The following is a 14,792-nucleotide window of genomic DNA, read 5'->3' as shown; positions in this document are numbered from 1 at the left end:
ATTTAAATTAGTAAACTGGAGGGGAGTGGGACCCAGAGATATAGTGAGGAAAGAGATTAATCTGAGACTGCTACAGTTGAGAACAGAAGCGAGTCAAACAGTCAGGGCAAGGTAGGACTAATAAATTAAACTGCATTTATTTCAATGCAAGGGGCCTAACAGGAAAGGCAGATGAACTCAGGGCATGGTTAGCAACATGGGATGGATATCATAGCAATTACAGAAACGTGGCTCAGGGATGGGTAGGACTGGCAGCTTAATGTTCCAGGATACAAATGCTACAGGAAGGATAGAAAGGGAGGCAAGAGAGGAGGGGGAGTTGCGTTTTTGATAAGGGATAGCATTACAGCTGTGCTGAGGGAGGATATTCCCGGAAATACATCTAGGGCAGTTATGTGGGTGGAACTGAGAAATAAGAAAGAGATGATAAGCTTATTGGGGTTGTATTATAGACCGCCTAATAGTCAGAGGAAAATTGAGAAACAAACTTGTAAGGAGATCCCAGCTATCTGTAAGAGTAATAGGGTGGTTATGGTAGGGGATTTTAACTTTCCAAACATCGACTGGGACTGCCATAGTGTTAAAGGTTTATATGGAGAGGAATTTGTTAAGTGTGTACAAGACAATTTTCTGATTCAGTATGTGGATGTACCTACTAGAGCAGGTGCAAACCTTGACCTACTCTTAGGAAATAAGGCAGGGCAGGTGACTGAGGTGTCAGTGGGGGAGTACTTTGGGGCCAGCGACCATAATTCTATTAGATTTAAAATAGTGATGGAAAATGATAGACCAGATCTAAAAGTTGAAGTTCTAAATTGAAGAGAGGCCAATTTTGACAGTATGAGGCAAAAACTTTCAAAAGCGGATTGGGGGCAGATGTTCGCAGGTAAGGGACGGCTGGAAAATGGGAAGCCTTCTGAAATAGATAACAAGAATCCAAAGAAAGTATATTCCTGTCAGGGTGAAAGGAAAGGCTGGTAGGTACAGGGAATGCTGGATGACTAAAGAAATTGAGGGTTTGGTTAAGAAAAAGATGGAAGCATATCCCAAAAGAGATTCCAATGAAAAAGATGGAAGGTATAGTCAGGATAGATCGAGTGAATCCTTAGAAGGATATAAAGGAAGTAGGAGTATATTTAAGAGGGAAATCAGGAGGGCAAAAAGCTTTGGCAAATAGAATTAAGGAGAATCCAAAGGGTTTTTACAAATATATTAAGGACAAAAGGGTAACTAGGGAGAGAATAGGGTCCCTCAAAGATCAGCAAGGTGGCCTTTGTGTGAAGCCGCAGAAAATGGGAGAGATACTAAATGAGTATTTTGCATCAGTATTTACTGTGGAAAAGGAAATGGAAGATATAGACTGTAGTGAAATAGATGGTGACATCTTGCAAAATGTCCATATTACAGAGGAGGAAATGCTGGATGTCTTGAAACGCATAAAGGTGGATAACTCCCCAGGACCTGATCAGGTGTACCCGAGAACTCTGTGGGAAGCAAGGGAAGTGATTGCTGGGCCTCTTGCTAAGATATTTGTATCATCGATAGTCACAGGTGAGGTGCCGGACGACTGGAGGTTGGCAAATGTGGTGCCACTGTTTAAGAAGGGTGGTAAGGACAAGCCAGGGAATTATAGACCAGTGAGCCTGACCTCAGTGGTGGGCAAGTTGTTGGAGGGAAAGCTGAGGGAGAGGATGTACATGTATTTGGAAAGGCAAGAACTGATTAGGGATAGTCAACATGGCTTTGTGTGTGGGAAATCATGTCTCACAAACCTGATTGAGTTTTTTGAAGAAGTAACAAAGAGGATTGATGAGGGCAGAGTGGTAGATGTGATCTTTGTGGACTTCAGTAAGGCGTTCGACAAGGTTCCCCAAGGATCCATTACTTTTTGTCATTTACATAAATGATTTGAATGCGAGCATAAGAGGTAGAGTTAGTAAGTTTGCAGATGACACCAAAATTGGAGGTGTAGTGGACAGCGAAGAAGGTTACCTCAGATTACAACAGGATCTTGACAACGCACCACCCTCTGCGTGAAAGAGTTGCCCCTTAGGTCCCTTTTATATCTTTCCCCTCTCACCCTAAACCTATGCCCTCTAGTTCTCGACACCCCCACCCCAGGGAAAAGACTTTGTCTATTTATCCAATCCATACCCCTCATAATTTTATAAACCTCTATAAGATCACTCCTCAACCTCCGATGCTCCAGGGAAAACAGCCCCAGCCTATTCAATCTCTCCCTATAGCTCAAATCCTCCACCCTGGCAACATCCTTGTAAATCTTTTCTGAACCCTTTCAAGTTTCACTACATCCTTAGGAAGGAGACCAGAATTGCACGCAATATTCCAAAAGTGGCCTAACCAGTGTCCTGGACAGCCGCAACATGATCTCCCAACTCCTGTACTCAATACTCTGACCAACAAAATAAAGCATACCAAACGCCTTCTTCACTATCCTATCTGCCTGTGACTCCACTTTCAAGAGTTATGAACCTGCACTCCAATGTCTCTTTGTTCAGCAACACTCCCTAGGAGCTTATCATTGAGTGTATAAGTCCTAAGATTTGCTTTCCCAAAATGCAGCATCTTGCATTTATCTGAATTAAACTCCATCTGCCACTTCTCAGCAAATTGGCCCATCTGGTCCAGATCCTGTTGTAATCTGAGGTAACCCTCTTCGCTGTAACACCTCCAATTTTGGTGTCATCTACAAACTTACTAACTGTACCTCTTACGCTCGCATCCAAATCATTTATGTGAATGACAAAAGGTAGAGGGCCCAGCACCAATCCTTGTGGCACTCCACTGGTCACAGACCTCCAATCTGAAAAACAACCCTCCACCACCACCCTCTATCTTTGAGTCAGTTCTGTATCCAAATGGCTAGTTCTCCCTGTATTCCATGAGATCTAACCTTGCTAATCAGTTTCCCATGGGGAACCTTGTCGAACGCCTTACTGAAGTCCATATAGATCACATCGACAGCTCTGCTCTCAATCTTCTTTGTTACTTCTTCAAAAAACTCAGTCAAGTTTGTGAGACATGATTTCCCACACAGAAAGCCATGTTGACAATCCCAATCAGTCCTTGGCTTTCCAAATATATGTACATCCTGTCCCTCAGGATTCCCTCCAGCAACTTGCCCACCACCCTCATCAGGCTCACCAGTCTATAGTTCCCTGGTTTGTCCTTGCCACCTTTCTTAAACAGTGGCACCACGTTAACCAACCTCCAGTTTTCCGGCACCTCACCTGTGACTATCCATGATACAAATATCTCAGCAAGAGGCCCAGCAATCACTTCTCTAACTTCCCACAGAGTTCTAGGGTACACCTGATGATTCTCTAAAGGTAAACATGCAGGTTGAGTCCGTGATTAAGAAAGCGAATGCAATGTTGTCATTTATCTCAAGAGGGTTGGAATAAAAAAGCATCGTTTTTTTTAGATTAGATTACTTTACAGTGTGGAAACAGGCCCTTCGGCCCAACAAGTCCACACCGACCCGCCGAAGCGCAAACCACCCAGACCCCTACATTTACCCCTTACCTAACACTACGGACAATTTAGCATGGCCAGTTCACCTGACCTGCGCATCTTTGGACTGTGGGAAGAAACCGGAGCACCCGGAGGAAACCCACGCAGACACGGGGAGAATGTGCAAACTCCACACAGTCGCCTGAGGCGGGAATTGAACCCAGGTCTCTGGCGCTGTGAAGCAGCAGTGCTAACCACTGTGCCACCGTGCCGCCCACATCATTGTGCTACTGAGACTTTATAAAGCTCTGGTTAGGCCCCATTTGGAGTACTGTGTCCAGTTTTGGTCCCCACACCTCAAGGAGGACATACTGGCACTGGAGCGTGTCCAGCGGAGATTCACATGGATGATCCCTGGAATGGTAGGTCTAACATACGAGGAATGGCTGAGGATCCTGGGATTGTATTCATTGGAGTTTAGAAGATTAAGGGGAGATCTAATAGAAACTTACAAGATAATACATGGCTTGGAAAGGGTGGACGCTAGGAAATTGTTTCCGTTAGGCAAGGAGACTAGGACCTGTGGACACAGCCTTAGAATTAAATTCAGAACAGAAATGCGGAGAAATTTCTTCAGCCAGAGAGTGATGGGCCTGTGGAATTCATTGCCACGGAGTGTAGTGGAGGCTAAATGTCTTCAAGGCAGAGATTGATAAATTCTTGATGTCACAAGGAATTAAGGGCTACGGGGAGAATGCGGGTAAGTGGAGTTGAAATGCCCATCAGCCATGATTGAATGGCGGAGTGGACCCAATGGGCCGAATGGCCTTACTTCCACTCCTATGTCTTATGGTCCTAGGGATTTATCCTCTTTTATGCGTTTCAAGACATCCAGCACTTCATCCACTGTAATATGGACATTTTTCAAGATATTACCACCTATTTCTCTACATTCTATATGATTAGATTAGATTCCCTACAGTGTGGAAACAGGCCCTTCGGCCCAACCAGTCCACACCAACCCTCCGAAGAGTAACCCACCCAGACCCATTTCCCTCTGACTAACGCACCTAACACTATGGGCAATTTAGCATGGCCAATTCACCTGACCTGCACATCTTTGGACTGTGGGAGGAAACCGGAGTACCCAGTGGAAACCCACGCAGACACAGGGAGAATGTGCAAACTCCACACAGACAGTAACCCCGAGGCTGGAATCGAACCTGGGACCCTGATGCTGTGAGGCAGCAGTGCTAACCACTGAGGTATCTTCCATGTCCTTTTCCACAGTTAGCACTGACACAAAATACTCAATTAGTATCTCCCCCATCTCCTGCGGCTCCACATAAAGGCCGCCTTGCTGATCTTTGAGGGGCCCAATTTTATCCCTAGTTACTCTTTTGTCCCTAATGTATTTGTAAAAACTCTTTGGATTCTCCTTCACTCTATATGCCAAAGCTATCTCATGTCCCCTTTTTGCCCTCCTGATTTCCCTCTTAAGTATACTCCTACTGCCTTTATACTTTTCTAAGGATTCACTCGATCTATCCTGTCTATACCTGACCTATGCTTCCTTCTTTTTCTTAACTAAACCCTCAATTTACTTAGTCATCCAGCATTCCCTATACCTACCAGCATTTCCTTTCACCCTAACAGGAATATACTTTCACTTGACTCTCGTTACCTCATTTCGGAAGGCTTCCCATTTGAAAGTTCTTGCCTAATACCGTCAAAATTGGCCTTTCTCCAATTTAGACCTTCAAATTTTAGATCTGGTCTATCTTTTCCATCACTATTTTAAAACTAATAGAATTATGGTCACTGGCCCCAAAGTGCTTCCCCACTGACACCTCAGTCACCTGCCCTGCCTTATTTCCCAAAGGTAGGTCAAGTTTTGCATCTTCTCCAATGGGTACATCCATGTACTGATTCAGAAAATTTTCTTGTACACACTTAACAAATTTCTCTCCATCTAAACCCTTAACTCTATGGCAGTCCCAATCTATGTTTGGAAAGTTAAAATCCCCTATCATAACCACCCTATAATTCTTACAGAAAGCTGAGATCTTACAAATTTGTTTCTCAATTTCCCTCTGACTATTACGGGGTCTATAATACAATCCCAATAAGGTGATCATCCGTTTTCTATTTCTCAGTTCCACCCAAATAACTTCCCTGGATGTACTTTTGGGAATATCCTCCCTCAGTACAGCTGTAATGCTATCCCTAGAACCTGTGTCCTTGGATATTCAGTTCCCAGCCCCGATCCTTTTGCAGACACATCTCGGAGATACCCACAACATCATACCTTCGAATTTCAATCTTCACTGCAAGCTCATTTGTTCATATACTTCCTGCATTTAAGTACAACACCCTCAGTCCTGCATTAACTGCCTCCTTCTCAAGTTGTCCTTTTATCTGCTATGCCTGAAGTTAGATTTCTGAGCAAGTAAAATCAATAAGTGCTTTCTGACACCACCCCTGAACAGCACTGGTTTAACTTGAAGGTCGTGCCTCCTTGTTGTTGACTGTCCTCACCTACCCTTTTAATCCATTCCTCATTAATCCTTCAGTGAATCATTTTTTAATCTGGCATTCTCAAAAGAATATAACACTGTATTCGAAGTTCTCAAAATTTTATATTTTTTGAACCAAAATCATTCTTGTGAATTTGCACTGCACTCCCGGAGTTGGTGAGGATGCTGGCGAGAAGGGCAAATAATTGAGGGAATTGGCCTCAGAGAGAAACTTGCCACCTCAACAGTTAAGTTCTGGACGAGAAATACATGGAGACCCTTCTTCTTTTTAGGAGTGGGAGGGGTAAGTGAAATGACTCCACAGAGGCCGGTATACTGTCACCAAGTCACCTTGTATTTACTTTTGACTAGCTAGCTCAGAGCCAGTCCCTAGAATGAGGAGAATCTCTGAATCTCCTGTTTTTTTTTAATTTCCCTAAAACTATCTCTGCATCCAAAGGGACACCAGCAGTACCTGTGGTTGTGTGTGTATGTGTAATGACACAGTAAAAAGACGCCATTGTACGAAAACTTTATTCTATAGGAGACCCTTTTTACTTGCCACCAAATAGGGCAATACAATAATCAATTTACAGCCACTTTAATGGCATCCACTCATTGTCTGCCCAATTATCTGCCTTCCCAACAGGTGAGGAAAGTTGCCCCACATTCCCCTTCCCTGAAAAAAAACAAATCATTTGCCCTTATCTCAGGAAAGGTATTAAACCAGATTTTTGGCGAGTGACAACACTCCCCCTTTGTTCAATGAAAAAAGGGAGCTCTGCACTTCTGAGAGGAGATTCCAGTAATGTAGAAGCATATTTCCGCTTTGACGGTTTTTTCATAGAACAGGGTCAGTAAACCACACGCCCTTTTCACAGCAGTTAGTAGACATAGTCTGAAATTTAAAGGTCCTAACAACTAGAAGGCCAGGGTGATATCAGGATGCTGGGAGAGCGCGGTGTCAGAGTGCCTGGTAAGTAGGGTGCCAGCTGGGGAGAGGTTAGGCAGAGAGTCAGCTCTAGCCACTGTGGCAGGGGTTGAGGGGAGGGAGAAATTGAGTCTAGTAAGGGAATGGGGAGAGGAGTTGTTTCAGGTTCTGGTGAGAGGCATCAAGACCTGCAGTGGGTTGTGTCGGATACCAGCGTGGGGGAGTTATTGGGGTCCATGGATTGGCACTTTGCTGGAGTCCCTCGGTTTGAGGAGTGGGGTGGGTGGGGGTCAGGGTGAAGAGGTGTCAGGGTCTCTGTGCTGAGGGTTTCAGGTCAGGGTTTGGTTTTGGGGGGGATGGGTGGGGGTTGTTGGTGTAAAGGTTCTAGAGAGGGGTGTGAGGTAAGTTTGGAGTCTCTTAATTAGTTCCTCAGCAGTTAAACTACGTAGAGTCTTACAGCATGGAACAGATTCTTCGGTCCAATTCTTTCATGATGAACAAGTTTCCCAATCTAAACTAGTCCCATGTACCTGCATATGGCCCATATCTTTCTAAACATTTTCTACATGTGTACCAAATTTCTTTTAAATGTTGGAACTATAACTGCATCTACCGCTTCCTCTGGTAGTTCATTCCATATAGGAACAACCAATTGTGTGAAAAAGTTGTCCCTCAGATCCCATTTAAATCTGTATCCTCTCACCATAAAATTATGCTCTCTAGTTTTGAAATTAACTCTCTAATTGCTCCTGAGTAACTATTTCAGTGCATTTCATCTGAACCATTCAAAGTTTCCGACTCTTATGGAGACTTTTGGAGGGTTCCAGGCATTGAGAAATTTCCCAGACCTTCCTTCAGACTGTGCTACAACAAGGATTCTGCCTGGAAAATCTAGCTCATTGTTACCAGACAGTGCACAATGTACATTGAGGAGGCTGGTTCTCAGGGTGGTGCTAGTGTCCTCTGAAGACAGTTTGGGCAAACTGATTCCATATTCTCTAGAGTTTTGAAGAATGAGAGATGATCTCTTTGAAACCTACAAAATAATCAAAGGGATGAACAGGGCAGTTGTAGTTAAAATGTTCCCCTGGTGGGGGAGACTAGAACCAAGGGAAACAATTTCAAAATAATGGGGAAGCCATTTAGAACCAAAATGAGGAGAAATGATTTCACTCAGAGGGTGGTGGCTCGTTTGGAATTCTCTACCTCAGATAGCTGTTGAAATCCAGTCTTTGATTTTGTTTACAGTAGAGGTCGATAACTTTCTGATTATCAATAATGTAAAGGTTATGAGGATTTTGTGGGCAGAAGGCATTGATGTTTTCAATCATCCATGATCATATCGAATGGAGGGGCAAACTCAATGGGTTGAATGGCCCACTTCTGTTCATGTGCTCTTATGTAGTCCAGGTGAGGTCTGACCAGCATTCTATATCTCTTTGAACTGCAATCCTCTTGAGAAAGGTCAAGTTTTAATTAGCATGTATTAGCTATATGAAGAGATTGGTCAAACTTGGATTGTTTTCATTAGAGCATTGGAGACTAACGGGCGACCTGATAGAAGTATATAAAATTATGAGAGGCATAGATAGGGTGAATAGTCAAAGTCTTTTTCCTAGAGTGGAAATATCAAATACAAGGGGGCATAGGTTTAAGGTGAGAGGGAAGAAGTTTAAGGGAGATGTACCTGCCTGGAATGTGCTGCCAGGGGATGTAGTACAAGTAGATACGATAGCAACATTTAACAGGCATTCAGACAGACACACTAAATATGCAGAGAGTAGGGAGACATGGATCACATGCAGACAGATGGGATTAGTTTAGAATAGCATCTTGATCAGTACAGACATGGTGGGTCAAAGGGCCTATCCCTGTGCTGTATTGTTCTATGTTCTAAATAGGAGAACAGAATGGAAAGCATGCTCCCAGGTTCTGTGATGTAGCAGTGGAGACCTTTGCTCAGGTTGGGCTCTCTTCCTCATGGTACCAGGAAAACCGTCCAGACTGACACTGACAATGCAGTGAGATTGGCTTGCCATTGCATTCAATGGTAGTATTCTGGCATCAAGGACCTGAACATACTGCAGGAAGATGTTTAGTGACTCACATGAATGGTTAAGGTTTGTGAACGAATTATTATCCTCATGCACTGCTCCATTCAGCATATCCCCTTCACTCATTTACCAATATTCTCCATCAAGCATGGCTCATACCTCACAGTCACAGCATCATTTCATTTCCATACACTCAGCACTGCTCAGTTTACCTGCACTGATATATACTCAAATATGATGAATACATCACACAAACATATTGCAAACTGATTGACAGACTTTTCTCTCCGTCTCTCACAGAAAAGTGTCCTATAAAACTGGAGGCAGTGATACCTGAAGGTTGTATGTTGTCATGCCAACACAGGAGACAGTTCTCTCCATTATTGGAGCAGCCAGACTGGAGACCAGTGATGGAGCAGAAACTATGGAAGATAGCAACATCTTCATTCTAACCCGTGTTCTCAAATCCTGCGTCTCCATCACCCCACTATTCTTTTCCTGATTTACAAGCTGCAGATGGTGTAAGTATGCATTTTTTGCTTTAATCAAGAACTGCCAACTGATGAAGACGTGATATAAGATTTGGTCCAACAGAAATCAAAATTTGATGAGAAGGAAACCTTGTCATTTGATCTAACACTTGTAGCCATCATCTCATGTACTGATGCTGTGCCTACATTAGAAGGTAATGCAGAAGCAGCTGAGTAGGGAAGACAATGGTGTGATAGAAATTTCATTGGAATAATAACCCAGAGACCCAGGTTAATGTTCTGGAGACATGGGCTCAAATTCCACCATGCCAACTTCTGGGGTTTAAACTAATGGATAAAATCTGGAATTGAAAGCTAGTTTCACAGTCACCATTTGTGGGCGGCACGGTGGTACAGTGGTTAGCACTGCTGCCTCACAGCGCCAGAGACCCAGGTTCAATTCCCGCCTCAGGCGACTGTATGGTGTTTGCACATTCTCCCTGTGTCTGTGTGGGTTTCCTTTGGGTGCTCCGGTTTCCTCCCACAGTCCAAAGATGTGCAGGTTAGGTAAATTGGCCATGCTAAATTGCCCGTAGTGTTAGGTGAAGGGGTAAATGTAGGGGAATGGGTCTGGGTGGGTTGCGCTTCGGTGGGTCGGTGTGGACTTGTTGGGTCGAAGGGCCTGTTTCCACACTGTAAGTAATCTAATCTAATTACTGAGACTGTCAGCAATCCCTTTAGGGAAGGAAATCTGCCACATTAACTACTTTGGCCTCCATGTGACACCAGATCTGCAGGAATGTAGTTGTTTCTTAACTGCCCTCTGAAATGGCCTAGCAGGTCACCAATTCAAGAGAACTAAGGATTGAGCAGTAAATGGGGGTGGTGCCAGTGATGTCCAAATCCCATGAAAGAATAAAGAAGAAAATATCTGTACATTGTAAATTTTAATTTAGATGAATTTGAGGTCACCCACTTTGGCCTAAAAAGAATAAAATGATTCTTGGATTCCATTTTGTAATGTTGAAGTACAACAAGAGACAACATGATATTCAGTTGTATCCCTGGTCTGCTTGCTTGGCAGGTTAAGGAGTAATTTCATTGATGGTTACATAAATTATGGAAAAATATAGATTATCTAATTGATCTGGTGAAGAGTCATCTAGACTCGAAACGTTAACTTGTTCTCTCCATGGATGTTGCCTGACCCACTGTCACACCTCTATGACTCTATGACTCTATTTCCAGCATTTTTCATTTTCACTCGTCTAAGACAAAATTGTTTATTTTAGAACAAAGGTGCTAAACTTCTTAAACTCATGTGGTGAAGGTGATGGGAATTCCATCATAACAGAGTTTTAGATTTCGTTCACATGTGAGATATTATTAATTTATAAACCATCAACTTTACAATCCACCAGTGTCAATAAGTGTTTTTTTTTTCATTTATTCACAGGATGTGGGCATTGCTGGCAAGGCCAGCACTCATTGCCCAGAGATTCTAATGTCTCACATAGGCCAGACCAGGTAAGAATGACAGTTTCCTTGCCTAATAGACATTGTGAACCGATGAATAGGTTTTTCCCCAACAATTAGTAATGGTTTTCATGATCATCAGGAGACTTTTATTCCCAGATTTTTGCTGAATTTAAATTCCTCTAACTGCTATAGTGTGATTTGTACCCAGATCCCCAGAACATTAATAGGTCTAGTGGAATATCAGGTCAAGTGATAATCCCACTGGGCCATCCCCTGCCAATTTATGTAATTGACCAAAAATGCACACTCGTCAATACATTTTACAAAACTACGCATATTTTGTTTGTAGAATCAGGATATGGGAGATAGCAATTGGAATTAATTACATATTTTGTCTGAAGTCCAAATGAGAGTTAAACACTGTAATTCAATCTTGAAAGTTTTGCTGACAGTTAAAATGCAGTTCTGTGTACAGTTTTGGACTCCTTATTTAAAGAGAGTTTTATTTGCATTGGCGGTAGTTCATAGCAAGTTCACCGATTCATGGAATGAATGGATTGTCTTACGTGTTAAAGTCGATCAGGTTGGGCGTATAATCAATGGAATTTAGAAAAATGAAGAATGATGTCTGAAATGATTCATTCTGATAGGAAGATACAATTCTAAAGGAGGTGCAAATGCAGAGGGCCCTGCAGTGATATGTGCACAAGTCATTTAGGTAGTATGCAAAGCTGAGAAAGTGGTTGATGAATTAAACTGGATCCTGGACTTTATAAATAAGAGTACAGATTACAAAAACAAAGAAGTGTGATAAACCTGTTTAAAATCTTGGTTCAGCCTCACCTGGTATTTTGTGTCCAGTTCTAAGCATCAGACTTTGACATGAAAAGCTGTGAAGGCAGTTAAGGGATGCAAAAAAAAATTCAGGCGAGGTCTCCAGTTATCAGGAACTTCAGCTACACGGATAGATTGGAAAGATTGGGTTGTTGTCCATAAAGAGAGATTGGAGCAGAGGGAATTTGGTAGAGAGTTTCAAAATCATGTGGAGTCTGGACAGAGCAAATGGGGAGAAACTTGTTACTGACAGAAAGGTCATGAACCGATGATGGCGAAAGAATCAAAAGCAACTTGAGGAACAAGAGGAGCCAAGGGTTTAATGGTGATGTGAGGAAAATCTTTTCATCCAGACAGTGGTGGAATCTGGAATTCACTCCCTGTAACTGTGATAGAGGCAGAAACCTCCATAACATTTCAGAAGGTATTTAGATGTGCACTTGTGAGGCCAAGGCATAAGAAGTTATGGGCCAAGTGTTGGAAAATGATATTACAATAGTTAGGTGGGTGTTTCAGACAGGCATGGACACAATGGGCCTTTCTCTGTGCTGTAGACTTCCACGACTATGACTATGACTCTTAGTACCTTAAGCAGCAAGTGATTAGGATTTGGGATCCACCATCTGAGAATGTGGATCATTATCTAAAGTGAAATAAATGTACAAGACTATGAAGGAGGGGCAATGGATGAATTGCACTTCCAGAGAGATGACACAAATATGATGGACCAAATAGCCTCCTACTCTGCTATAGCCATTCCATGATTCAAGCAGCTGGACCAAATAAGGTTCAGATAGGGCTTGACAGAGTAAATATTGAGAGGATATTATCCCTCATGGGAAAATCTAGAACCAAGGGGGAAATCTAGAACCTTTTAAGAAAACGAGCATATCTACTTAGAGGGTGGTGATATTTTGGAATTTTCTACCCATGGAAAGCAGTGGAAGCCCCGTCACTGGATATATTTACGGATAAATTTAAGGATTTTGGAATTGTAGGGGAGTGGAAGATTATGGAGAGAGACAGGAAAGGGGATTTGAGGTTACAATCTGATCACTCATGATTGTATTGAATGGCTAAGCAAGCTGGAGGGGCCTGTGGCATCCTCAATTCTTTTGCTGTAATGCTTGCTTCCCAATATCCTGGGAGTCTCACGGTGCAGTGAAAAACCAATGAATCCCCTTGACGTTTGCGAACATCCGGTACGGGTGCATCTCTCCTGTTAACAACACAATCTAACCACCTACCTTTATCCAGTTCCAACCTCGTCCTATCCCAAGAGTTTTCAGTGCAATTCAGAATGAGTGAGAACCAGGAGTGCTGCATCTACACTTACTTACACACGAATATTGACACCAAGTACTGTAACAGCACGACCAATTGCAGTTCACTGAAGGCGTAAAACACCGACCACGCTCCAAGCAGTTCAGAGGCTCACCATATTTTGACTTTTTGCACGCCTATGCCCTGCAGTAGAGGGGCAAATGATTCTCGCTGGAGTCTGGCAGAGCACCAAGATACACCGCTGACTACTTTCAGACACACCATGAAAACCGATTCCTCAGCAATAGATAAAAATCGAACGAATGCTGTAAATCAGGGAGGAAAGGTTGCTGGAAAGGCTCCGCAGGTCTGGCAGCATCTGTGAAGCGAAATCAAAGTTAACGTTTCGTCCCGAAATCGTAACTCTGCACAGGTGCTGCCAGACCTGCTGAGCTTTTCCAGCAACTTCTAGTGGGGGTTTTTTTTTGCCTCAGCAGGATCGCCCTTTACATGGGTTATGAGCGGAGGTCCTCTGGGTGCAGGTCTGTTTGCAGTCTTACCGGTTTGACGTTTTGCCCCTCCGTTATCCTCTTACCTCGAAGAAAGTGGCCCGGCTCATTGCTGCAAGAGATAGCGAGTGTCAGCGCCGGATTTCCCTCCGGGTGTACACACTGTGCAGCTTCACAGGAGCAGCTCCGATGCTGTTACAGCAGTTCAGAGGCTCAGCAAGGCTGGAGCTGTTTGGCAGTGGAGCGGACGCTCAGCCATCTCCCCTTTGGGCTCTGGGAAACTCTATCCAAGGGTGGAGCTAAGACCGAAATGTGACCAAGAATGGGAGTGTCTCCCCCCCCCCCCCCCTCCTCTCTCCAACACCAACGTCTCAATGACTCCACGGGAATTTAGCGCCGTCTTCGATTCCCATTACTCCACGTCCTGGGGCAAGTGGTAGGAACGGGTTCTTTCCATTGGTTAGTTCCAATAGCAACTGTGTAGCTCCAAGGGGTCGGTTTACTCCCCACATCAACCCGTCCTGTCTTTGGATGGTGGCGATTATACAGCGACCTTACCCCATCCTGGGATCTGAACGGTTATATTCGAGTGACATTTCACAGGAGCGCATTGAAAGGTCAAAATTAACCTCGTCGTCTCTCCCGGTGGGAGTTTTCATTCTCAAACTCTCGTGTTCTGCAACTGGAGCACAGGAGTAGAAATTACTGCAGATACTCAGCAGCTATGGCAGCATCACAGGACAGAGGAACCAAGTGTCTGGTCTGTGACTCTTCCCCATAACTGGGTTAGAGGTTTGAAGTAAATGAAAAGTGGGAGGGGGTGGGGTGAAGAGCCAAAGGAAAAATCTTGGAGAGAACAAATGACAAAAGGTTTGCAGGTACTGGGCCAATTGATATGGGAATTGGACAAAAAAGGCCACTGTTGGAATATTGCGTGCGATTCTGGTCTCCTTCCTATCGAAAAGATGTTGTGAAACTTGAAAGGGTTCAGAAAAGATTTACAAGGATGTTGCCAGGGTTGGAGGATTTGAGCTATAGGGAGAGGCTGAACAGGCTGGGGCTGTTTTCCTTGGAGCGTTGGAGGCTGAGGGGTGACCTTATAGAGGTTTATAAAATTATGAGGGGCATGGATAGGGTAAATAGACAAAGTCTTTTCCCTGGGGTCGGGGAGTCCAGAATTAGAGGGTATAGGTTTAGGGTGAGAGGGGAAAGATATAAAAGAGACCTAAGGGGTAACTTTTTCACGCAGAGGATGGTACGTG

At 43.6% G+C, this 14,792-nt stretch overlaps 1 protein-coding gene across 1 annotated transcript in view; it reads right to left on the bottom strand.

Moving 5' to 3' along the window:
• LOC122554191 (very-long-chain enoyl-CoA reductase-like) overlaps window positions 1–13,786 on the bottom strand; it is a 94,842-nt gene extending 81,056 nt beyond the window's left edge. The window contains exon 1 of the mRNA XM_043698837.2: window positions 13,617–13,786. Within this exon, the coding sequence (XP_043554772.1) occupies window positions 13,617–13,640 (24 nt within the window). The 5' untranslated portion in view covers window positions 13,641–13,786. The remainder of the gene's footprint in view (window positions 1–13,616) is intronic.
• Window positions 13,787–14,792: the final 1,006 nt, after the last annotated feature.

Source organism: Chiloscyllium plagiosum, unplaced genomic scaffold, assembly GCF_037043375.1.
Source record: "Chiloscyllium plagiosum isolate Xiang-an unplaced genomic scaffold, Cpla_swu_hap1 HiC_scaffold_9, whole genome shotgun sequence".
NCBI classification, from domain to species: Eukaryota; Metazoa; Chordata; class Chondrichthyes; order Orectolobiformes; family Hemiscylliidae; genus Chiloscyllium; species Chiloscyllium plagiosum.
Note: the sequence above shows the minus strand (reverse complement) of the source record. Positions and strands in the feature narration are given on the sequence as shown.